Source organism: Homarus americanus, unplaced genomic scaffold (genome assembly GCF_018991925.1).
Source record: "Homarus americanus isolate GMGI-L3 unplaced genomic scaffold, GMGI_Hamer_2.0 scaffold19117, whole genome shotgun sequence".
NCBI classification, from domain to species: Eukaryota; Metazoa; Arthropoda; class Malacostraca; order Decapoda; family Nephropidae; genus Homarus; species Homarus americanus.
In genome coordinates, this window is record NW_024754704.1 from 5,488,379 (window position 1) to 5,515,613 (window position 27,235).

Here is a 27,235-nt window from a genome sequence, read left to right on the forward strand (position 1 = left end):
CAAAATATTGTTATATTACAATGGTATTCTATTCATACTGTGCTTGATATAATGCATTCACGGAAATGTAATATTTTTGCTGAACGTACGTATTACAGTGGAAAGTGGGATAAAATCGTGACGAAAACAATGACTTTCGCTTTCTTTCGTTCAAAAGATGTTCCCGTAATCGCTTTTCGAATGGTTTTCAGTTCAAAAACTGTTGTATTACAATAATATTCTATCCTAATTAACTTGACTAAATACAGTGACCCCTCCATTAACGAACTCAATCCGTTCCAGAAGGTCGTTCGTTAACCGAAAAGTTCGTTAACCGAAACCATTGTTTCAATGGGTTTTTGGGTAATTGGTTCCAGCTCACCGAAAATTTCCTAACTTCAACAAAAATGGTAGAAAAATTTACTTACTTTGAGGTGTGTATGTAGAAGGCTCCTGGATGATGATGATGATGTGCATTTGAAGTGGGAGGTGGAGGAGGAGAAGGGAGAAGAGAAGGAAGTGGAGGTGGAGGAGAAGCATTTTACTGCTTCTTGGAAGGTGAGTCACCTTCCATGAAAATGTCAGGAACCTCTGAACTGACAGATTCTCCACCATGAACATCCTCTCTCCTTCTTGAAGTGGAAGGCTGAGGGCTAGCATCATCCTCTCTCCTTCTTGAAGTGGAAGGCTGAGGGCTAGCATCTTGTTCCCTCTGCCTTTTACTGAAGAAAGTGTCAATTGTGATTTGTGGGGCACCTGTCCTCCTCATCATTAACTTATGTTTAAAGAAGGAGACCACTGAGTCCTCAACATGACACAAAGTTAGTTCAGTTTTTCCACTTCTGGGTGCTTTGAAGCCAGTTCCCTGAACTTCTCCCAGTAGTAAATCACATCTTTCAACTGTTTAGCTGACATATGGTCATCACTTTCAATTTCCTCCTCACCACTGTTAGCCTCTACCCGTAACATCTCATCCAGTTGCTTCAAGTCATCAGGAGTAAGTTCCTCCTCATGAGACATCACAAGCTCTTCCACATCCTTCTCCTCCACTTCAAGGCCCAATGACTGACCAATGGACACAATCTCCTGGTCCAACTCTGTTTCTTCCTCAAATCCCTCAAAATCATGGACTACTGATGGCCACAGTGCTTTCCATGAAAAATTGAGGGTTCTAGTGGAGACTTCTTGCCATGATGACACAATCAATTTTACAGCCTCCAGGACGTTGAATTGTGTCTTCCAGAACTGTTTCAGTGTTAGTTCAGGATCAGTGGAAATTGCCTGATGACACCTCCTAAACATTTTCTTCATGTACAACTTCTTGAAGTTGCTGATTACATTCTGGTCCATTGGCTGTATGATTGATGTAGTGTTTGGAGGCAAAAACAACACTTTCACAAAGTCAAATTGATACTCCAAATTGCTGGCAAGGTCAGGGTCATGACCAGGAGCATTATCCATGAGGAGAAGTACCTTTAAAGGGAGTTTATTGGTGGTTAGGTATCTCTTGACAGAAGGGCAAAACACATCAACAGCCCATTCATTAAAGAGCTGTCTTGTCACCCATGCCTTACGGTTGGACTTCCAATAAACTCCAAGTTTTGTTCTTACCACTTTCTGTTGCTAAAAAACAGTTTTTTGTTCAATGCTCTGAATGCGACGATCAAAAATGCTACCTAGGTATGTTAATTCCTAGCCAATTCGCCAGGCCAACATACAGGCAATTAAAACATCTAATAATTACTTAATAAGTAATATTAGAAGGACACGTCACTACCTGGCATTTAATTGCTATTTTGAAAGTCCCTCCTTCAACCAGCCTCCATGCGCACTGCGAAGCTCATCTCTTGCCTGGCGATTCAGCTATAAAACACACAAAGGGAAGCTCCGCGAATTTGTGTTCTAATTGCTAAAATACTCACCTCCACAAGGATATTATATATGGTATTTGTACTTAATAGCACAGTGATGAAGTAGAGTAAGTTTTATTTTGTTATGTCTCTCAATTATTGTATTTGGGACATTTTCTTATACGACTTTCGGTCAGCATGGCGACCAAAACACATTTTCTTTGTGAGTCGTTTAGATCATTGTGACTATTCCTTGCCTTTAAGTCACTCAGTGAATGTTGCTGCGCCCTCCCGGGCTCGTCTTCACTAAAAGAGAATATGTGAATATATCTATTTATATATACCCTGTACTGTATACATATATATGTATATTGTTTACGATCTCTTTGTCCCAATTATTCACGTGCTAATATGAATACAATGACTGTCTCTCTCCCTACTCTTATGTACGTTCACAAAACCTTTGGGCTTCTGCCCTTGGGTTTCTATTCGTTCTCAGCAAAAAGGCCAGAGTTGAGTTTGTCTCTTCATAACTTTGATGTCCTCAGTAGTGGGTTCAAGCGAACATTAGCGAGGCTGCTAGACTTAGCGTTCCTTCCGGAATGTTGACCTTCCGTTCTTACTAGCAATCTAGAGTTATGTTGAAATGGACTATACGCCTTCTATGGGTTATATGAGACCAATTCAGGGTGGAATTCTCAACCCAATAAATATTACTAGAGTAACAGTGAACTTTGCTGCCAATAGAGCGCTATGTTAGCGGCTCAGCACTGTCAACCCTGCCAGGTGACAGTGCGCATGTAGGAATTTTCCCTTAAGTGTTTACTTGGGGATAATGTCTGTGTCCCTGATTGGCAACAAATAAAGATCTTGATGAGCCCTCTCAATAAATGTTCTGAATGAAATTATTTTATAAAAACAAATTTAAATAAATAAGTTTCATTGATCTTAGGGATACTTGATAAATAAGTCGGGAGACAGATACGAAATAGTGAGTTATTGTTTATATTGGTCATAGGAGTGACTCGTATAACACTAACTTATGAATAATATAACATTTATGAGTCATATTGATTAAGTTTGGGAGAAAATGCTTTCTCCCTTATTAATTATTATTATTACTTTGTGTTATGATATAATGCGACTCATGGTATCCTCCTAGTTCAGATGAGTGATGTGCAACTGGAGGATGAAGGTCAGGACTCCGGGCCTATGGATAATGGAGGAGACTATGGAACTGTCCCTGAGGAGATACTATTGAGTGCTGAGCCACAAGGACTAGAAAGTTCAGCTCAGACACTACATTCAAAAAATTGTCTGTCAGTAGAGAATTTGAATTCAGTAGTAGTAGTTTCACCCAAAACCCAAGGGGGCCATACTACATGTAATTATAAAAAATGTACAGCGACTTGGATTACTAAGATAGATCCTCATGTGGCTTGCATACTTCATGGCAGCTGTGTCTCAAATAACTTATTTTCACCAATGGATTGTGCAGTTTGTTATGATCAAATTTTTCTATTTCATCAAGCTACAGGTGATAAGACAGATTTATTGCAATTACAAATTAAAAATAGGTGGAATAAGGCCTTGAAGAGTAAATTTTTGAATGTACAACAATGGAAAGATCCCAAGTTGGCAGAAAGTTTAGTATTGTTGGTGTTAGGTAAAAGACTTAATCTACTCAATCTGATTTCAGTGGGTTCCAGAATCAGGATGACGAGCCTGGTTCTAATCATAGTATTCAGTCTCTTGAGCAGGAAGAACCTGTTGAGACTGATTTCATCCTATCCACATCTTGGCAACCACTTCCACCTAGGGCAAAAGTGTTGGTTACTGCGAGTGGAAACAGGCTGCTGTCGACTGACACGCAGTTGCTGGATAATATTGAGTGTAAGGTTTATTCTAACAGGCCATGGATAACATTGGTAAGAGCTAGGTCTTCTTTGTTCACTAATCCATCTGAATCTGTGGATTCCTTATTCAAGATATTTTATGAAAATGTCTATAAGCTTCCTGATATCTCAGCAACTACAGAGAGAGAGAGGAAGGACATGCAACTTTGGGTCATCATTCTTTGTTTTTGGAGGGTGATACTACACTTTCTTGGCCTGATATTTGCCCAAAGATGATCTCTGAAATAGACGAAGTCTGGGCTAATTTATTGAAAGACTTAACATTCATTCCCGCTGACAGGAATGCTCACAGGTTTAGTTTTTTGAAGTTCCAATTTAGTGACGAAAAGAGTTCCTTATATGATCTTTCCCAATATTTGTCGGCTTCAAAATATGTTGATATAAGTTATGAAAAAAAATTGAAACCAGTTGCCCCTGCACTGCTGCTTGAAGAATTTAAAATTAGGAAATTGGCAGCAGATGTTTGGTCTGCAATTATGATGTGTCAGTTATTAACTAAGTTTGTGCTGGACTATGAAGAAAATTCAGAAGTGGACAAATGTTTTGCTGCTGCTCTACAAGGAATCCCATATTCCCTGTACAACTCATTCTTAGATCATTTGTTGAAAGCCCTAAGACTGAAAGTCTAGCTAAGGAAACAAGCAACACACAATGCTTCAAGTGGTAGCGCTTATTTGTTGATACGTTCTTCTCCTCTTTCTCCTGCTTTGTTTGGTGAGCAATCATTGATTAATTATAGATCATCCTTGGAGAATACTATTAATATTAATGTCCCCAGGAATCCTCAGACCTTTCAGAAACCTAGGAGAGGAAGGTTTTACAGGGGAACAGGACCAGCTGCCCGGGTCAGTTATCAACTAAGGGGAAATTTTAGAGGAGGAAATAATCAAAGAAGTAATAGAGGTGGCCGTTTGTTCAGAAACGGAAGGAAACCTTATTCCACCACCTCAGCAACTTCCCCCTTCCAATGAAGCCAGACAACTGGGTCGTCTAGGGGGTTGGGAGAACAGATGGACTTCTACCATATGGGCTTACAAAACAATCAAAGGGGGTCTCACATGGACTTGGTTGAGGCGCCCTCCCCTAGCATCCCCAAAGAAGGGTCGAAAACAACCCCATTACTTAAAAAATTTGTAAGTCAACTACTAAACAGAGGTGTCAAAAAACCGTTGCAGTCAGAGAAATGTTTCATGTCTCGCCTATTCCCAGTCACCAAGAAAGGCAGCGACAAATTAGGATGGATTTTGGATCTTTCAATCCTAAACAAATTTATTCCCAAAAGAAGTTTCAAGATGCTCACTTACGACCATCTGAGGCATCTACTTCCGCCCAATGCTTGGATCTCAAAAGTGGATCTCGAAGATGCCTATTATCAGGTTCCTGTTGCTCCCAGGTACAGAAAATTTCTGGTGTTCAAAGTAGGGGAATTAAGTTATCAATTCACAGTGAAGCCATTTGGTCTGACAATTGCACGAAAAGTCTTTACAAAACTGGCAAATATTCCCAGAAAGATCCTTGCAAAGGAGGGCATAAGAACCTTTGCTTATCTAGATGATTGGCTGATAATGGGAAACTCTTTCGAAGATTGTCAAAGGGCGACCCAACGTACACTAGTACTATTTCAAAACCTTGGTTTAAAGATAAACCAGGTAAAATCAAACTTAATACCATATCAAAAGTGGATTGGTTAGGCCTCCACTGGGATATAAATCAGCAGTCAGTCAGTTTACCAGGAACAAAAGTTACAGATTTGATAAACAAAGTAGAAGCCTTTTGTGTAAAGCACAAGGTTTCTTGGCACGATTGGGAAAAACTTCTGGGTCTGTTGAATTTTGCCACAATAGTGGTTCCATTGGGAAGTTAAGGAAAAAGCAACTATCTCATCTGGGCTCGAAGCTGCTTCGCAGAAACAGAAATGTTGCTTCTTCTCTCCCTATTCAGATAAAGAATCTTCTGTTATGGTGGACAAACTGGGACAATCTAATCGGTCCCTCTCCCTGGGTTCCACCTCAAACAGGTTTGATCGTTTGTACGGACGCGTCCAAAATAGGATGGGGATACCATTCTTCAACAGGGGAATTCAATCAAGGAAGGTGGAGCAACTTCCTTTGGGACAAACACATAAATATAAAAGAATTAACAGTGGTCCTATTCTTTTTGTTGGCACACCCAAATTTACAAACAGCAGTGTTTTGTCTCAATCATCAAGGGTCAACAAGGTCTTGGCCCCTTCTACAACTATCAGAAATTTTTTTCAGTATTTGTACAACACAAACACTTTACCTCAAAGCAAATTATATATCGGGAGTGCAAAACAATTGGGCAGATGCGCTGTCCCGTTTCCGGCCAGTTTCGACAGAAACAGAATGGTCCCTAAAGGTATCGGAGTTCAAGAGTCTAGTGAAAAAGTTTGGAACTCCACACATAGATCTGTTTGCCTCCCTAACAAATTACAAGATGCCAATTTATGCATCTCTGGAAAGGTCAAATCTTTTAGGAAATACCCTCCTATTAGATTGGAACCTTTGGAATTCAATCTAACTATTCCCACCTGTGAAAATATTGCTCAAAGTGGTTCACAAACTCAGATCCTTCCGAGGCAAAGTCCTCTTAATTGCACCATATTGGATCCTACAACCTTGGTGCCTGGATCTACTGGACTGGTGCCCGATCCTCTACAATTGCAACAAGGAAGTCTAGACCAGGTACTACATTCTCAGTTCGAGATATCCTTGGCACTTCACGCTTGGAGTTTCTCAAAAAAAAGTTTAAATAGGTTGTTGGGTAATTCCAATATAGCTAATCAAGTACTAGCAGGTCATAGACCGCAAACTTCTATTCAATATGAGAAAGCTTGGAATCTTTTTCAACAATTTATCAAGTTAACAACTCCAGATTCATTATCGGAATTAGTTGTATTAGAATTTTTAGAATTTCTGTTCAGAGTTAAAGGCCTTCAAGGATCGACAATTGCATCTTATAAATGAGCGTAGGTTGACCCTCTGGCTTGGGGTTTTAATATTACCTTGAACCCAAGGCTTTATCAAATGCTAAGATCGTCCTTTTTCATTCAGAGACCTCCTCGACCCAAGAGAATCCCGCCTTGGTCTCTGGAAAAAGTTACTAATCTTCTTATGGGGCCTAATTACAATATAAATCTGAACAGGGATAAATTACTCCAGAAGGCAGCTTTCCTTCTAGCAATAGCAACGGGTATGAGAATCAGTGAACTGATTTCAATTTCCAATAATCCATCATTATTGGTATTTTCTGATGAGGATGTTATCCTTTTTCCTACAGAGATCCTAAGAAAAAATGAAAGGGAAGGTTTCCAAGCTCAACCTATTAGGATAAAACGTCTAATGGATGAAACTAGGGTTCCTCACATATTGTGTCCAGTTAAAAATCTTCAGGAATGGTTAACCAGATTCCCTAATAGAGGCCCTTATGTTTTCTCATCAAGGGATGGTAAGAAATTATCTCCTAGTCAATTGACAAAATCCTTATCTCAATTAGTGAATCAAGCAGACCCTGGCAAAGAAATTTTTGGCACATAACACTAGGAAATATGCAGGGTCTGTGGCCTTTCTGCGGCACATGAGTCTCAGTCAGATCAAGGAAATGGGCTTTTGGAGATCTTCAAAAGCGTTCAAAGACAGCTATCTTCATCTATCTCTGAAAGATGCTTCAAATGTGGTGGTGCTGGGTTCCCCTCCCCCATCTATTCAATCTCCACTACCAGGACCTTCTTCCTCATTAGAATAAAGTGAGTATCCTTTTTGAGTAAATTAAAATTTTACCTTCCATTAAATGTTCTTAATTTTGGAAATTTTCAAAATAATTTATAATATAATCAGGACCTAAGTCAGCGGAGCCTTGTATGCAAAGTCACCTCCCTCTGCACCTCCTATTCGGGTATTCTTGCTGATCGTCACATTCAGAGCATTGAACAAAAAGCCGTTTTTTTTCTAAAATCCAGTTTTTGTGATATAGCTCAAATGCGACGTCCATAACCCACCCATCTCCACCCCTCGAGAGTTGACTTTTAATTACTGTTCTCTCTGAGGTAAGAGATGAGCTTCGCAGTGCGCATGGAGGCTGGTTGAAGGAGGGACTTTCAAAATAGCAATTAAATGCCAGGTAGAGACGTGTCCTCCTAATATTACTTATAAGTAATTATTAGATGTTTTAATTGCCTGTATGTTGGCCTGGCGAATTGGCTAGGAATTAACATACCTAGGTAGCATTGCTTATCGTTGCATTCGAGCTATAACACAAAAACTGTTTTTTAGAAAAAAAACGGCTTTTTGATATACAGGGTAGTCCAGAATGCGACGTCTAGCTTTATACCGAGGTATGTAAATGCCTAGCATTAACTCGTCAAGCCAACATTCAGGCAATTAAAACATCTAATAATTACTTAAATATGTAATATTAGAGGCCACGTCGCTATCTGGCATTTAATTGCAATTCTCAAAACCACTTCCTCCACCCTCCATAATACGCATTGCTACCGTCATCTCTTGCCATAGAGAGAGCAGTAAACAAATGTCAAGTCACGAGGGGTGGAGATGGGTGGGATGTCAAAATCGCGTTCTGGACTATATCACAAAAAATGTTTTTTAGAAAAAAAAATGGCTTTTTGTTCAATCCAGAATGCGATGTATAGCTTTGATTACCCAAGCAGGAGGTGGAGAGGGAGTTGACATTGCGTATAGGGCTACGCTAGCTTAGGTCCAGATTATAATTATAATTTTCCAATACGTACAGTACAGTATTAGGAACATTTACCGGAAGGTAAAATGTTAATTTACATATCCCAATTAGGATACTCACTTTATTCTGATGAGGAAGATGAAGGTTCTGGTTGTGGAGATTAACTAGGTGGGAGAGGGGATCCCAGTACCACCACATGTAAAGCATCTTTTAGAGATAGGTGAAGATAGCTGTTTTGAAAGGTTTTTGATAATTTCCAAAACCCCACTTCTTTGATCTGACTGAGGCTCATGTGCCACAGAAAGACCCTGCATATTTCTTGGTGTCATGTGTTAAAATTTTGTGGCCAGGGTCTGCTTGATTCACTAACTGAGATAAATATTTTGTCATTTGACTAGGAGACAATTTTTTACCATCCTGTGATGAGAATACATAGGGGCCTCAATTAGGGAATCTGGATAACCATTCTTAAAGAATCTTAACTGGGCACAATATATGAGGAACCCTTGTCTCATCCATTAGCAGTTTTATCCTGATAGGTTGACCTTGAAAATCCTCCCTTTCATTTTTTCTTAAAATCTCCATAGGATATAATACCAATAATGATGGATTATTGGAAATTGAAATCAGCTCACTGATTCCCATACCTGTTACTATTGCTAGAAGGAAGGCTGCATTCTGGAGCAATCTGTCCCGGTTCAGATTTATATTGTAATTAGGCCCCATAAGAAATTTAGTAATTTTATCTAGAGACCAAGGTGGGATTCTCTTAGGCCGAGGGGGTCTCTAAATGAAAAAAGACGACATGAGCATTTGATAAATTCTTGGGTTCAAAGTAATATTAAAACCCCACGCCAGAGGGTTAACCAATGCTGATTTATAAGATGCAAATGTAGATCCTTGAAGGCCTTTAACTCTGAACAGAAAATCTAAAAATTCTAACACCACTGTTTCCAACAATGTGATTGGAGTTGTTAACCTGATAAATTATTTAAATAGTTTCCAAGCTTTCTCATAATGTATAGAAGTTTGGGGTCTATGACCTGCTATTACTTGGTTAACTATACAGTAATACCCCACTTAAAAGGTTCTCGTTTACGCATTTCTACATTTTCGCAGTACCCTGCCAGAACCGGAATTCCCATTTTATGCGGTGCATCTACTCATATTATACGCAGGTGAAGTATAATTTTTTTATTTAGCTCATAAAATTCATACACATTACCTGGCCAGAATATAATTTACATTGCGGGAATTCTTACAATATGACGATCATTTTGAATATAAACATCATGGATTTTGCATTAGACATACAAATTTAGATCTAATGTATAATTTTGTTTACACAGAGTAAATATGTTATCTTTTGTGCAAAATATATGACATGTATATTCAAAATATTCCTGGTCTTGCAAGGAATCCAGCAATGTCAATTATATTATCCTAACTTTAGTCTGAGGTATTATTTATTACTAAAAATGTAAATATAGCTAGACCCCGACTTACGACTGCTACGACTTACGACCGTCGGGACTTACGACCCCCGCAGATTTTTTATTAAAAAAAAAGAATTTTTTTTTTTTTTTTTTTTTCAAATGAGACGCATTTTCTATACCGAAACGTTTCCAGTTAATGTAGTCTCCATTTATAATTAGAAAATTATGGGGGCCCCATGTGCATTCAGCTGACTACATGAAAGGTAAGTGCTCAGTCACACTGTATCCATTCCTTATTATTTATTACTTTCACTGTACTGTATCCATTCCTCATTATTCATTACTTTTACTGTACTGTATTTCATTGTAGATTTTTTATTAAAAAAAAAAAAATTTCTCTGTCGGACTTACGACCTGGATTTGGGTCCCTAACCCCGTCGTAAGTCAGGGTCTAGCTGTATACTGTTTTAACCCAAACATTTCTCTGGTAGGGAGGGAAGGTGGGGGGTAGGGAGGGAGGGTGGGACCCAGCGAGCGTGGGAAGAGGGTTGGAGCCTGAGGTGGGGTATTTTGATTGACAGATAGTGTCTGGGTGAAGTATATTTTTTTTATTTACTGAAGATATTTGTTTTAGCTCATAAAATTCATACCAATTACCTGGCCAGAATATAATTTACTTTGCTGGAATTCTTACAATATGATGATCATTTTGAATATAAACATCATGGATTTTGCATTAGACATACAAATTTTAGATCTCATGTAAGAATTTGTTTACACAGAGCAAATATGTTATCTTTTGTGTAAAATATATGACGTGTAAATTCAAAATATTCCTGGTCTTGCAAGGAATCCAGCAATGTCAATTATATTATCCTAACTTTAGTCCGAGTTATTATTTATTACTAAAAATGTAAATATACTGTTTGAACCCAAACATTTCTCTGGTTAGGGAGGGAAGGTAGGGGTGGAGGGTAGGGAGGGAGGGAGGGAGGGACCCAACGAGCGTATGAAGAGGGGGGGGACCCGGAGGTGGGGTATTTTGATTGACAGATAGTGTCTGGGTGAAGTATATTTTTTTTATTTACTGAAGATACAGGTTGTACCTCTCTAGTCCGGCAACCTCGGGACCTGAACGGTGCCGGACCATGGAAATTTCTGGACCATGGAAATTCACCCTCTTCCTGGATAGATAGTGACTTGTGCATACACTTGGAAGCACTAGCACCACTTTCACTGCTTCGTGGTCTCTTTGAAGACATATTGAAGGGTTAAATGTTGTACAGTAGGTTCTCAAATTTCGCGAGTTTTTAATTCGACGTTTTTTATTTGGGCACAAAAAAAACACTGCACAATTTAAAATTTCAACGGAGAAAACTCGAATTTCGACGGGTTTGAGCAGCCCGCCAACGTTCAGACATGCACAATTGTGTAAACAGCGTCATTTCTCGATGTACAAAACATTCATTATTGTGAGTTACTGAATGTCTTTTTGATTGAATTAATGTTTATGTGTGCAAAATGAACAATACAATTCATTAATAATACGTAGAATATTAAAACACACGAGGAGACGAGACAGCATTGTTTTCGTTGTTTACAAAACCAGTGACTGACTGGTTCTACATATAAAACTGAAGAAAATAAGACCCTGGTTGTAGCTGTAGTAAAATTAATATGGTTGTTTTAAGTAATGTTATTTAATGTTAATAAATGGAACAATGGAAGTAGCCAATCATTAATGGTAAAAAAATAAGAGAGATCGCGTATGTAAGTGCGCACATGTGAAAACATATCGTCATTACATAAGAATATGAAAGCAACACTTATTTACTGTTCATATGTGTTTTAATTAATGTTTCTTTATTTTTTTATTGAATTAATGTTTATGTGTGCAAAATGAACAATACAATTCATTAATAATACATGGAATATTAAAACACACGATGAGACGAGACGGTATTGTTTTCGTTAATGTTTACAAAACCAGGGACTGATTGGTTCTACATATAAAACTGAAGAAAATAAGACCCTGGTTGTAGCTGTAGTAAACTTAATATGGTTGTTTTAAGTAATGTGAGACATGACTGGAATCATTCATGTGGTTTCAAGTCGACCAGCCCTGATATAGCTACTACCGCACATGTCAAAAATTTTCAAGAGACTTCACAGAAAAGAACATATTATTAGTTATTACAGAGAGATGATTCTTTGCATTATTAATCAGATAAACCTCTACTCAAATAATGGTTCTGTCCAAGAATGCATGTATAGGCTTCTTTAAGTCCAAGGTCAGATAGATTCAGAATAATTATTAACTCAACTATAAATATAATTGAAGTTTTGCATCCAATAGTAAAACAAATAAACTATTTAATGAATTTGATAAAATTATAACAAAAGTATGAACATGTTGGAAAAAACAAGAATTTTAATAAAAATAACCGCCATCGACCATGGATAATGGATTTATTGAACACAAACATTGATCAATTGCAAAATAGAAAATAAACATTACCTTTATTTACAGACCAGGCACTTTACGTGTCCTGGCCGCTGCAAAGTTTTTGATCAACTTTTCGAAGTCAATCTCTCTGAGGATGTCATATTCGATACTCATCAAAGCCAGGTGGCTGAGCCTATCATGACACATTGTAGTACGAAGTCTGTTTTTAATAAACTTCATTTTACTGAAAGAACGTTCACCAGAACAATTTGTGACCATGAGCACCAAGTACATCCGTAGCATTATTTCAACATTTGGAAATGTATCTACAACTTTCTTGTCTATCAACAGCTTGTAAAGGTAATGTGCCCTCCCTTTCTCATCATCTTCGTCTTCAAGAAATTGAGTGAAGAATGCTGTAAACTGCACAAGTTCAACTCCAAGTGTTTGATCCAAATCATTTTTGTACTCAGCAACCAATTTTGCTGCAGCTGCTTCAATTTCGTCACAATTCATTGACTCCAGTTTAGACAAGAACCCGAAAAGTGAACAGGTTTCCTCATAGGCCTTTAACCGTTTATCCAGTGAACTCAGGAACTGATCAATTGCTGGAAGGAAATTCTTAACCTGAAGTTTTTCTGACTGTGAGAGGGCTGCTTCTTCTGATCGTCCATAATCCAATGGATTGAGTCTTACATTACGTTGATGCTTGCGTGTCTGTGAATAATCCCCAGTTTCTGACATTTCCCTTCCCTTCTTCTCATATACATGGAAGCAATCTCTTTTTTCTCGTGCAAAACATTCCAAGGACTTCAGCATTGCTACTGCTGTGTTCAAATTGAGTTTAGGATCTTGCAATGCATGGCTTGTTTCATTAACTCTGCCAAGAATGTCATGCCAAAACACAACATAAATAGCAGTCTCTAACATGCATATCGTATCATGGAGACCACTGGCTTCATAACATGTTTTGCTCGTCTCATTTTCATCTCTAGCTATTTTACCAAGTGCTTCTCGGATTGGGAGATAACCTTGGACAACTGCTTTCACAACACAAACAATAGCATTCATTAAAAATATACGGTTCATAGGAAAACCAGGTATTCATGAATTTCAAGGCGTAGCTAGCCTAATTTCTATCACGCTTCTTGCTGAACATAGTTTTACATGATGGAATAGATAAACATGAATTATAAAGAATGATAATAAAAATAATCCAAATGAATAAACAAATAAATAAAATATTGTAATATGTGGAGGCCCCCAGATTGTGGAGGCCCCTGGGCAGCTGCCCACTTTGCCCACTCCTGAATCAGGCCCTGGAGATAATGCATGACCTTTATTGTTCAAGGAACTTTGGATACCAAAGGCTCCTATTTTCCCAGAGACTCTGAAGAACTCTGCGATACAAGAGAGTCAAGGGTGATTATTAATTCTTTCAGCACCCCATCCTTCCTTGCACAATCTATTGCAGTCTCTCTTGTTTGGGTCTTGTCTTTAATGTAATTTCTTTCAACCTCTCCCCATGCCTTTCTTGGCCTACTCCTGGTTCTAGTCCCCTCTACATATAGGATCCTGCACCTCTTGAAACAATTGGTTTCAAGCATTCTCTCCACATGCCCAAAGCATCTCAGCCTTGCTCTATGCAATTCTCACTTTTACTCTCAATACCCAGGCACTTTCGTAGCTCTGAATGAGGGGCTCATCACCAATTTAGGGTTTCTACACCCTTCCTGTGGGCACATGGTTACGTGTAGTTTGCCATCTACTCCATTGCACCCGCCTTCCACACTCACTGCACATTAATGAGTTGCTGTCACCATTTTCCAATTTTCACCGTGGATCTCTCACCCACACCATTAATCAAAACAGTACCTCCTGTACAGAACTCTTATTCTTACCATATTCACCATCAGGCATTTTGACTCTTAGAGCTTTTGTATTCATTCTTATCACACTACTTTTTAAAAATAAACAAGATAAATAAAATTTAAATATGAAAGACAAATCATTGATCAAAATAGTATATGACCTACCTGGTTTAGTCTCTTCTCCAACACAATATTCCTAAGTTCACTTCGCTGCTGCACTTCACCAACCACTCCAACAAAGTGGTCATAGAGTTCCTTTCGTTCCTGTTCAATCTGCAAACAATTTAGATTTAATGGAGAAAACTCTGATGCACTATTATTTTTTTTAATGGGTTACATGTATCATTTTAATGTTAATTTCAATTTAGTGCTGTATCCTGTAACTGATAAGTTATTGAGTTTGATGGGTTAAATATATATATTTTTTGTTAATTCCAGAATGCGACATCTAGCTTTCTACCTAGGTATGTAAATGCCTAGCATTAACTCGCCAGGCAAACATACAGGCAATTAAAACATCTAATAATTACATAAATACGTAATATTAGGGGGACATGTCTCTACCTGGCATTTAATTTAAATTCTCAAAACCCCCTCCTCCACCTTCCATCACACGCATTGCTACCTTCATCTTCTTGCCTGGCGAATCAGCTGTAAATATGTACAAGGAAAGCTCCGCTCATTTGTGTTGTAAAAGATGAAATACTAAGTGACATGACGATTTTATATTTGGTATTTACGTATACATCTTAGCACGGTGAGGAAATCGAGTGACTTTTATTTTGTTTATGTCTTTCAGAGATTGTGTTTGGGGCAATTTTTTTATCCGGACCATGGAAATTCACCCTTTTCCTGGATAGATAGTGACTTGTGCTTATGCTTGGAAGCACTAGCATCACTTTCTCTGTGTCATGGTCTCTTTGAAGACATATTGAAGGGGTAAATGTCGTATAGTAGCTTCTCAAATTTCGCGAGTTTTTAATTCTTTACGTATTTTATTGGAACACAAAAAAATAAATAAATAAAAATTTTGACGCCGGAAACTTGAATTTTGACGGGTTTGAACGGCCCGCCAACGTGCAGACGACGTGCATAATCGGGTAAACAGCGTCATTTCTCTTATGTACAAAAGATTCATTATTATTTATTACTGAATGTCTTTTTTATTGAATTAATGTTTATGTGTGCAAAATGAGCAATACAATTCATTAATAATACGTAGAATATTAAAACACACGAGGAAATGACACAGCATTGTTTTCGTTGATTACAAAACCAGTGACTGACTGGTTCTACATATAAAACTGAAGAAAATAAGACCTTGGTTGTAGCTGTAGTAAAATTAATATGGTTGTTTTAAGTAATGTTATTTAATGTTAATAAATAGAACAATAGAAGTAGCGAACGATAATGGTAAAGAAAATAGAGAGATCGCGTATGTAAGTGTGCATGCGCACACATGAAAACATATCGTCATTACTTTACATAAGAATATGAAAGCAACACTTATTTACTGTTCATATATATTTTAATTAATATTTCTGAATTTGTTTTTATTGAATTAATGTTTGTGTTTGCATAATTAACAATACAATTTATTAATAATACGTGGAATATAAGAGGAGACGAGACAACTACCAGCACTGTTTATATTACAGCTTACAAAACCAGTGACTGATTGGTTCCAAATATAAAACTGAAGAAAATAAGACCCTGATTTTAGCTGTAGTAAAATTAATGTAAAAAAATTAATATGGTTGTTTGAAGTACCTGTAATGTTATTTAATGTTAATAAATGCAACAATATAAGTAGCTGACCATTAATGGTAAAAAAAAGTGAGACTGCGCGTATGTAAGTGCGCACATGTGAAAACATATCGTCATTACTCTACATAAGAATATGAAAGCAACACTTATTTACTGCTCGTATATATTGAAGGGTTAAATGTTGTACTCTGTATAGACAAGCAGAGAGAGAGCAGCCGAACTTCCGGATGTAAACAAACTTTAATTTCCGGCGGCTTTGGTTTTTTTTTTTTAAGGGGATTAGCCAACCCGGGCATAGGTCATTGACCCACATTGGGGCCTGAGGGGCAAAAATTTAATACTCCTGTAATAATAATAATTCAGATAAAAAAGAAAAAAAAAAAGAAAAAAGCTGCCTATCTACCTATAGGACAAACTAAAATCGTTCCGGACCACGGGAGTTTCCGGACCACAGAATGCCGGACTACAGAGGTACAACCTGTATTTATACTTACATGTATGTGGAATACTATATACGTACATATAAACTCTTACTGTTAAGTCACTACTGTAATGTGATGCAGGTGATTAATTTTTATCTCTTATGCAAAATACATGACGATTATATTAAAATTATTCACTGTCTTACAAGGATTCCAGCAACGCTGGGCAGATGGAAGGGAGGGAGAGAGGGGGGAGGGGAGCGGGAGGTGAGGTGGTACGTTTGACAGTTGGCGCCCAAGGTCTAACGCGTGTTTATTTATCAGTTCTTAAGTGACTAAGCTTCTCTCTTATAAAACGCCAGTGAAGTGACCTGGGTGAATATAATTTACATTGCTGGGATTCTTGTAAGATGTTGATTAATTTAAATATAAACAACCTATAATTCCCACTAGACATAACAATTTTAGTACCGTAATCAAATTAGTACATGTGCACTCCAGCTTTGCACTAAGGTCATTTATTTCTTTTATGTTTCTTTTACTATGGTGTGTGCATGTAAATGGATGAAAATAAATGAAGAAATTTATGTAAATCTGCCCAAAAATACAGTTGAAAACTTTATATTATAAAATGTACTACAGTATTGTACACTAATGTATTACAATTTTAATCTCTTGAGCAAAATATATGACGTTTATATTTAAATTAATCTCTGTCTTGCAAGGATTTCAGCAATGCAAATTATATTCTCCTATAGTCTGAGATATTATATGAAAAACTTAAGGCCTAAAAACCCCCACGCGAGGGAGCGTGAGGTGGGAGGGGAGCTTGAGGTGAGGCGATATAATTTGACAGTTGGCGCTGAAGGCCTGCGTGTTAATTTATCATTTTTTAAGAGTGACTAAGCTCTTCTCATAATTTGCCACCCAAACGACCTGGGTGAATATAACTTACATTGCTGGGATTCTTGTAAGATAGTAATTTATTTGAATACCTGTATAAACAAGCTATATTTGCAATAGACATAACAATTTTAGTACCTGTACTGTAATCATTTAGAACATGTACAGTACAGGTTTGCACTTAGGTGTATTGTTAACCGCGGGACCACTGTATTGCAGTAGGGTGTGTCATAGGAGGGAAGATCAGCTAAAACTAATGGCCCATCACTTTTTTGGTAGATTTTAGTGTATATAAACAGAAAATAATTTCAGTTTCAATATTTTGCAACCTTTTGCTAGGTAAATTTTAGCGTGAAATTTATCGAAAATCTAACGTACAGCTGCATTAGTGCATTACAATTAAATAGTGAACATTGCTTTCTGACTTCATTCTTTAACAACCCAACTAACAATATTTTTTTCTGTTTCAGATTCTGATGCATTTATAAGTTGATAATATTTGCGATGGTTGCTTGTGTCAGGACGAGGAACCAAAAATCCAGCCATCTCAGTCACTATCTTGGGTCTGGGAGAGAGCTCCTGAAGTCGGAGTTGCCTACATTGAGAGATGCTTTGAGATACGGTGTTTTAATCAGGCAAATCAGTGAAAAGAACCAAAGAACTTACACAAACAAAGACATTGCCAGTGATATGTCCAAAGCTGTCTTGGCTGTACACTCTGGCTAACGCTCAGTTCAAGCCTCCAGTCATAACAAGTCAGAAGAAGATTAGTGAGAGACTGCTAGCCAGTTGGGAAAAGGCAAGAGATATCTCTCTTGGGAGAGGAAAACTTGCAGTTAAGGACAGCTTTGCCAAGCAACTGGACCAGTTATTTGACATAATTACTTGCAAGTGCCCAATTGTTCTCTGTCCTGAGTTTGGATGCGATCGTGACTGTAAATCCGAGGCCCACATCTCCTATATTTGCAAGCGTGAACTGAAGATTCCTGTGATCGAACTGGCATTTGTCAAAGCAAAGAGAGAGAAGACTGGCAGTATAGGGGCTCTCATGATTTCTAGCCAAGATATTCCGGAGTCCAAGAGACAGGAGGCTGCCACAGAGAGACAGAAGAGGAGAAGAGTTGCCGAGGAAAAGAGACTTGAGAAGGCCCAGGGTGAGGTAAAAAAGGCCGATGATTGGAGTCAAGCTGATTCAGAGTTTAATGACTTCCCCATGGCTGATCCGAGTGCTGACCAGGAGAATGGTGACTTTGTCCCTAACCCAGAAAATAATGATCCCAAACCTTCCAGGCATAAGATTCGAAATAGGAAAGATATCCCGAGCATAGCTCTGGCCAGCATGCGACACCACACTGGTCTCAGAGAAACTGCAGAGATAGCAACAGCTGCCTGGATTGACGGTGGCTTGATAACACCTGATGATGTTCACCTGGTGATAGATCATAACAAAGTAAGGAGAGCTCAGGAGAAACTTGTCAGTAACCTAGAAGAGGAGTTTGATAAGGGGATAGGAAAAATGGAATCAATTGTTTGTTCTTTGATGGGAGAAGGGATGACACTAAAGTGTTCATGAAAGTTGGAGATTCTGACAAGTTGTTCCCTGCCATGGTGAAGGAGGAACACTACTCCTGCTGCAGTGAACCAGGAGGGAAGTATTTGTGGCATTTCACTCCAGAGAAAGATGACACCAGGAAACCAGCTGAGATAGTGGCAGATAACATTGTGAACTGGCTCAGAGAGAGAACGTAGACCAGACCCTGCAGGCCATTGGAGGGGACAGCACCAACACGAACACAGGGTGGCAAGGGGGGGTCATACAGTGGATAGAGCGGAAGATTGGGAGGAAGCTGGTCTGGATTGTTTGTGACCTCCACACCAACGAGTTGCCACTCAGACATCTGATCCAGGAGCTGGATGGCAAGACTCTTTCAAACAACAGATGGTCTGGTCCTCTTGGCAAGATGCTGGACTCTGCCACTGAGTTAGAAATATATCCGAGCTTTGAAAAAATCACAGTTGGCCCTCCACTCGTTGAGCTTGCACATACTGTCATTGACGACCTGAGTACTGACCAGTACTATGGTTACATGATTTGCAGTGCCATCAAAACTGGGGTCATGCCTGAGAGACTTGCTTACCTGCAGATAGGTCCAGTCTCACATTCTAGGTGGCTCACAACGGCTCTCAGGTTCTGCAGAATTTGGTCGCTCATCATAAACTGAAGGGAACCAGCTTCACAACCTGAGACTTATTGTCCAATTCATCGTGAGTGTCTACTTGCCAAATTGGTTCAACACCAAGGTCAAGTCATCGTTCTCCGAAGGTCCGAGGCATGTTCTCTTCCAGCTTGAGCTCCTGAGGAGTCAGCCAAGGAAGGTTGTTCAGATTGTGGAGCAGACTGTGAGGAGATCTTCCTGGTATGCTCATCCCGAGGCAGTTCTGCAGACAGTGCTCTGGAGTAAGGATGAGGAGGAGAGAAGAGTGGCAGTCAAAAAGATCTTGGATATGAGACTTATGAGAGGATCTGGGCATGACGAATCAGTTGGTGGCGATTCCTTCAGGGTCAGGAAGACTCCTGAAGTCAATCTAGGTGCCAAGACCCTCACTGATCTCATAGATCTGGATAACATCCAGGCTGGCAGTGAGCCCCCTCTTACCTGCAGCCTCACCAATGTTCAAGTCAGAGCTTTCCTGGACAACCCCATGCATGTCCCTGCCTGGCCCTCGCACACCCAGAGTATAGAGCGTTGGGTACAGCAAGTGAGCGAGGCCAGCAGTCACGTGTACAGCCAGGAGAGGAGGGAAGGCTACATCCGAGCTCAGGTGGTCAGCAGGGAGGTGATGAGTAGAAACAGAAGCAAGAAAGACATGTTCTCTATGGTGTGTAGCAACACCGGGTCGTAGTAGTAAAACCGGTTTTTGTATTTGATGATTTTGTTTTCTAAAGGAATATTAAATTTATTAAATGTGTCAAGATCAATCGTTTCACTATTCTGGATCATTTCCATCCTAATAAATTAACCTGATACATTTACTTTACTTTTAAATAAGCTATTTAGTGGTGTTGGTAAAAGGGTGGGAATACTGAATTTTCATAAGATTTCAAGTTAAAATTTACCTAGCAAAAAACGAAAACTTTTCAAATCTGAAGATATCACATGATTCTGCACATAGAACTACATCATTAATACCATGGGCCGATTTTTCAAACTCAAAAAAAAAAAATTCGCCTCCGTATGACACACCCTAGTATTGCAGTGTACTTGTACTGTACAATATTGACTAAATTCACTAGATAACGTACACAACTAATGGTTGGTAAAACTTGTCAAGTCTGTCAGTGTGAGTGCTTGTGTCCCCCATTATAGGAGTCTGTTTTCTCTCGCTTCAGGACGCCTGAGTCCTCCGTTTTCTCTCTTAATCTTAGAGTGCACCAGAGACTTCGTTATTCCTTAGTAATGACACAGAATTTGAAATTGCAACCCCAATTGCAACTGGGGTTGCAATTGTTGAGGCAACTAGATATGTCTGATTACAGCAAATGTGTTATTGTCAATTTGTAGGTGAAAGATTTTATCCTCAATAGATGTAGGTTAATAGGGGGCAGGGAAAAAACACTTTTATTTGAGTTGCAGGCTGCACTTTTCAGGCATCGTTTGTATGGCTGTAACAAACACCTGTGCAAAATTTCATGCCATTTCATGCATACTTACCCTGCCGCATCGCGAACGACTTTTTGTCAACTTTTAGTGTATACCAAAAATTAGGTGTCATTTAATGTTTTCCAGGATAATGATAAATTTTACATGGGTGACATCGATTTAATTCACATGTTATTTTACAGGCACACCGTATAGAAAATCATTACAAGTTCATATTGAAATTCTTTTTTGTGCGGAACCTTGGCATCATTTTCCTAGACAATAATCTTTGCCTAATATATCTATCTCTCGATTCGTATCCTGTCACTTCAGTGCAAGCTTCAGTCATCACTTTTATGCCTCTCTCGACCACCTGAGTGCTGTTTGGCCACTTGGGCACCACTAATGGTGTCTCAAGAATGTCATTAATCTGTAGATTTGACAGAGAAGCAATGTAAGGAGGCTCAGTCTTGAGTTCATTCCTCCAGTTAATCATGGAATGATAGTTTTTTGCTTGCCACTTTAGTTTCGGAGTCACCACCTTTCTCATGTTGACTACAGGAGGCACATCCTCATTCCCATCTCCATCTTTACCCTCCTCATCAGTATAGTTTAACAAATTCTCGTCAACAGCAGCATCAGAATCTTCCTCCTCCTCTTCAGATCTGCCAGTGCATTCTTCCTTTTGCTGATTCTCCTCTCTAATTTTTCTTATCATTGAGACAGCATTTTCTCTAACAGTCATGTCCTCATCTGCACACATACCAAGAAGAAGTTGATCTGTGTGGGCGAAGCATGCATTTCTCTGGACAGCCTTCTTCACAATCGTCTCCTCCTCACTATTCAGGTGTTTCATATATAGCAGGGACTGGAATACGTTCCTTGAGCCGTGTGTTACGTAAGGGTGTATCTTGATGTAAAACCACATTGGAGCACTGAACTTTATTATTGTAATGACAATTCTTTTCAACTCATGGCTGGGTCTTGATGTTGCTACATACAGCCTGAGGATTCTACTCCATAAGGTGTTCCACCTTGACACACAGGGAGGACCTGGCTCAATAGCAGCCAAGTCATCTTCAACAACACCTGTGATAACTCCTTTACAAATCCTATACAGGTATTTCTGATCCCAGGACAGATCTTTCTCCACTTCATCATTAAACACAGGGAAATCAGGGAAACTGACTGGCTGGAAGGCGACAACTGGAAGCTCAGACAAAGACTCCTTGATCTGCTTTCCAATGGGACCACGCCAATGCTCAGGACCACTTGGTTTACCATCATAGTGATAAAAAACTGCGCGGAAAGGCAGCTCATTTCCGTGAAGCTGACATATGAAATAATGGAGCGGGTGACCAAGTAACATTTCAAGATGATGAATGACTCCATTTTCTGATCCTACATTTACATTGGTTCCATCACAACCAACACACACAATGGGCTGCTGGGTTAGATTTTTCTCCACCAGAAACTCGTGAATAGTTTTGGCAATCTGCTTTCCGTGTCCAGTCTTGGGAGTCACATGTGTGAGATATTCATTGCCAGGCTCAACCATGATGACATAATGATCTTTCACCATCATCCTCGAACTCCATTTCTCGGTCTTCTCATTCTTTATCATCACACGAGTGGCGGTCTTCTTACCATCAAAATAGAGTGACGTCAAATTATCTAAACTAGCCATCTCAATTTCTTGCCTCTTAAATCGGTATTTTTGTCTCGCATCCCGCAGCTTATGTGGTCCAATAACCTGACTCTTGTCATCCTTTGTGATAATGCCATAGTCAGTTAAGGTGGCAGTAGCAATGGCAGCTCCAGCATAATCACTAATCAAGTATCGGTCACAAGCGGCAGCCAGTGTAGGGAGTCTTGTCCGGTTCTGTGAACTGGTGTCTGTCAGAGCCCTTGGATCAGGGACAAAATCAGCATCAGTATTGACGAGAGGAATATCTCTTGAATCATCTGAATTATCCTCAACATAAGGAATATCTCCAGCTACCAGATATCTATGTTTTAGCTCAAGCTGTCTCCTAACTCTGTCCGCATCATGCTTCTCTCTTGGGTGACTGAGGAAGCACGTGGTGATCCTGCGGTGTGAACTGCTTAACGGTAACTATTTGAATAATTTCAAGTGCGCCAACTTACCCAGGTCTCCCCTACATTACAGTACAGTAACACAACATTGAGAAATGAAATGAGAAAAGGCTGATAATCAATATAGACATAGTACCATACTCATCTGCAACAAGACAACTTAAATGAAATAAGAGATATGAAAAAAAAGTTGATAAACACTGAACAGAACATTGCACCGCCACAGCGGCTGTTTGGCTAGTACTGTAGGTAAATTTAAAAATTTCAGTAGAAAATGCGGCAGACTAAACCTCGACATATCAGCTTCAAATTTGGCATGGAGTCTTAGATATGTATAAGGAACAATGCCTGAAGAGTGCAGCTTTGAGCAAAATTTCACTGCCCCCTAGTACTCGCTCCTGAACATGTGAATTACACGAAAGCGCTTGGGAACTTCGTGTTTTCTTCTTTCCTTGTGGTTATCAGCATATACCTGGATCACGCGCAACTTGTGTGTGTGTGGGTGTATATATATATATATATATATATATATATATATATATATATATATATATATATATATATATATATATATATATATATATATATATATATATATATATATATATATATATATATATATATACTGGGTATATATACTGTATAGAAATTTTTTCTGTCCCAATTTTACACGTGCATGTATGAATACCATGTTATATGTGGCCATCCTTCTCCCTCCTCTCATGTTCATTCACAAAACTCTTCAGGCTTCCGCCCTGGGTTTTCTAATTACTCTCAGCATGCAGGCCAGAGATAAGTTTTTCTCTTCATAACTCTATTTTATTTATGTCCTCAGTAGCGGGTTCAGCCTTTTCAGGCGAACTTTAGCGAGGCTGCTGGTCTTAGTGATCCTTCCAGACGCTGACCTTCTGGTCTTACTAGCAATCTAGAGTTATATTGGGAAGAACCTTGTACCCTCAGTATGGGTTATATGAGAACCATTCAGGGTGGAATTCTCAGCCCAATACATCTTGCTAGAGTAATGGTGAACGATGTTAGCCAATGGAGCTCTATGGTAGCAGCTCAGCACTGTCAACCCTTCCGGGTGACTTGATGCTCACTCAGGCATTATCGCTCAAGCTAATTACTTGAAGCGATGATGTCTGTGCACCCTGATTGGCAACAAATAAAGAACTTGGTGATCCCTCAAAATAAAAATGCTCTAAATGAAGTTAGTTTGATTAAGAAACAAAGTTCATTGAGCTGAGGGATAATTGAGATAAGAGAAGGGAGAGGTGTATGATATAGTGATTTAGTTGTTAATGAATGTCACACTGGTGACTTATATAACAATAAGAGATATTAATGAAATAACTTACTAAAATATCACAACCATGGTGTCTCGATCTGTTGGACTGGTGCCCGCATCCACTACAATTGCAACAGGGATATCTAGAACAGGTACTGTACCCTCAGTTCGAGATATCCTTGGCACTTCACGCTTAGAGTTTTTCGAAAGATGTTTAAATAGATTGTTGGGTAATTCCAATATCGTTAACCAAGTGATAGCTGGTCATAGGCCCCAAACTTCTATGCAATATGAGAAAGCTTGGAAACTTTTACAACAATTTATCAGGTTAACGACTCCAATCACATTGTCGGAAACAGTGGTGTTAGAATTTCTAGATTTTCTGTTCAGAGTTAAAGGCCTTCAAGGATCGACATATGCATCTTATAAATCAGCATTGGTTGACCCTCTGGCTTAGGGTTTTAATATTACTTTGAACCCAGGAATTTATCAAATGCTCAGATTGTCCTTTTTCATTCAGAGACCCCCTCGGCCTAATAGAATCCCACCTTGGTCTCCAGATAAAGTTACAAAATTTCTTATGGGGCCTAATTATAATATAAATCCAAACCGGGACAGATTGCTCCAGAAGGCAGCCTTCCTTCTAGCAATAGCAACAGGTATGAGAATCAGTGAGCTGATTTCAATTTCCAATAATCCATCATTATTGGTATTTTCTGAGGAAGATGTCACCTTTTTCCTACAGAGATTCTAAGAAAAAATGAAAGGGAGGATTTTCAAGCTCAACCTATCAGGATAAAATGGCTAATGGGTGAGACAAGGGTTCCTCATATATTGTGCCCAGATAAGATTTTTCAAGAATGGTTTATCAGATTCCCTAATCGAGGCTCCTATGTATTCTCATCACAAGATGGTAAGAAATTGTCTCCTAGTCAAATGACAAAATATTTATCTCAGTTAGTGAGTCAAGCAGACACTGGCAAAAATTTTTTTTGCACATGACACCAGGAAATATGCAGGGTCTGTGGCCTTTCTGCGGCATATGAGCCTCAGTCAGATCAAAGAAGTGGGCTTTTTGAAATCTTCAAAAACCTTTTAAAACAGCTATCTTCATCTATCTCTGAAAGATGCTTCATATGTGGTGGTACTGGGGTCCCCTCCCCCACCTAGTCAATCTTCACAACCGTAACCTTCTTCTTCCTCATCAGAATAAAGTGAGTATCCTAATTAGGATATGTAAATTAACATTTTACCTTCCGGTGAATGTTCCTAATATTGGAAAATATTCCAAAAAGTTTATACTTATAATCTGGACCTAAGCTGATCCTTATACGCAATGTCACCTCCCTCTCCACCTCCTGCTCGGGTAATCAATGCTAGATGTCGCATTCTGGATTGAACAAAAGCCGCTTAAAACCAGTTTTTGTAATATAGTCCAGAATGAGACGCCGCATCCCACCCATCTTCACCCCTTGAAAGTTGACATGTTTTTACTGCTCGGCCTAGGGCAAGATATGACGGTAGCAATGCGTGTGATGGGAGGTGGAGGAGGGGGTTTTGAGAATTGCAATTAAATGCCAGATAGCGACATGTCCTCCTAATATTACGTATTTCAGTAATTATTAGATGTTTTAATTGCCTGTATGTTGGCCTGGCGACTTAATGCTAGGCATTAACATACTTAGGTATAAAGCTAGACGTCGCATTGTGGACTATATCACAAAAACTGGTTTTAGAAACAAATAGCTTTTTCTTTGTTGTAGGTGATCATGGGTTTTGATGAATAAAGCCTCATCTTTTGGAACTTGGTTTTTACTACACTATATATATATATATATACATATAGTACAGTATTACCCCACTTTACACGGTTTCACTTTCCGCGATTTCTCATTTATCCGGTACCTTGTCACAACCGGACTTTCACGCGGTGCATCTACCGTATATCTCGGCCTATAGATTGGGTGCACAAGACGGCCCCTAAATTTCCATTTAAAAAGTAGCTTTTGAGCTCTATTCGCTGTATAAGACCAGTACCCCAAATGTGACACTTATCCACTGACCCAGTGGTCCTTTACCAACCATCCTTGGTTTTTTAAAATAAGGAATTCACTTCAAGTAATGCCATCAAATGTTACCGGGCTGGTGTAGTGTAAACACTAGTGACGCCACTGAAGCCGCCTGCTATTTATCGTAACTGGAACAAATGTTGGTGTCGAGTAAAATTTTTCCATTTACTTGAAATGGATTTACCGATTAATTTGTTTATTTATTTATTTATAATATACTGTAACATATTAAACACACTGCAAGTATTTTAATTTATACGCTTGCTTCATGATAGATCGATGGTGGGAGTGTTCCGTCTCCGGTGGTGGGACTGTGTTCCCAATGCTTACTTTATACAACAGCTACCAACATACCACCGTATTCTAATTGTGGTGTTTCATTAGGATTTGAGTGAAAAGACACTATGTACTTACTACATACATTTATTACACAAACATATATATATATATATATATATATATATATATATATATATATATATATATATATATATATAATCATATAATATATATAATCATATATATATATATATATATATATATATATATATATATATATATATATATATATATATATATATATATATATATATATATATATATATATATATATATATATATATATATATATATATATATATATATTGTTACGAACCACGCCATCAATTGTCATGATCTACCTACCCAGCACTACGAACCAAGCCATCTATTGTCCTGATCTACCTACCCAGCACCACGAGCAACGCCATCTAGGGACGAAACTCGAGTATGACTAGTCTTAGTTACCACTCCGGGGTTTCCCTTCTCCATATCCTGGTTGTTGCGTCACCTCCT

The 27,235-nt window shown here is 38.7% G+C and overlaps 1 protein-coding gene across 2 annotated transcripts in view; it reads right to left on the reverse strand.

Moving 5' to 3' along the window:
* LOC121855926 (dynein regulatory complex subunit 4-like) overlaps positions 1-27,235 on the reverse strand; it is a 296,945-nt gene that overhangs the window by 24,739 nt on the left and 244,971 nt on the right. For both annotated transcript variants that reach the window (XM_042351134.1, XM_042351133.1), the window contains exon 9: positions 14,380-14,487. In XM_042351134.1, coding sequence (XP_042207068.1) covers positions 14,380-14,487 — 108 coding nt within the window. The remainder of the gene's footprint in view (positions 1-14,379; positions 14,488-27,235) is intronic.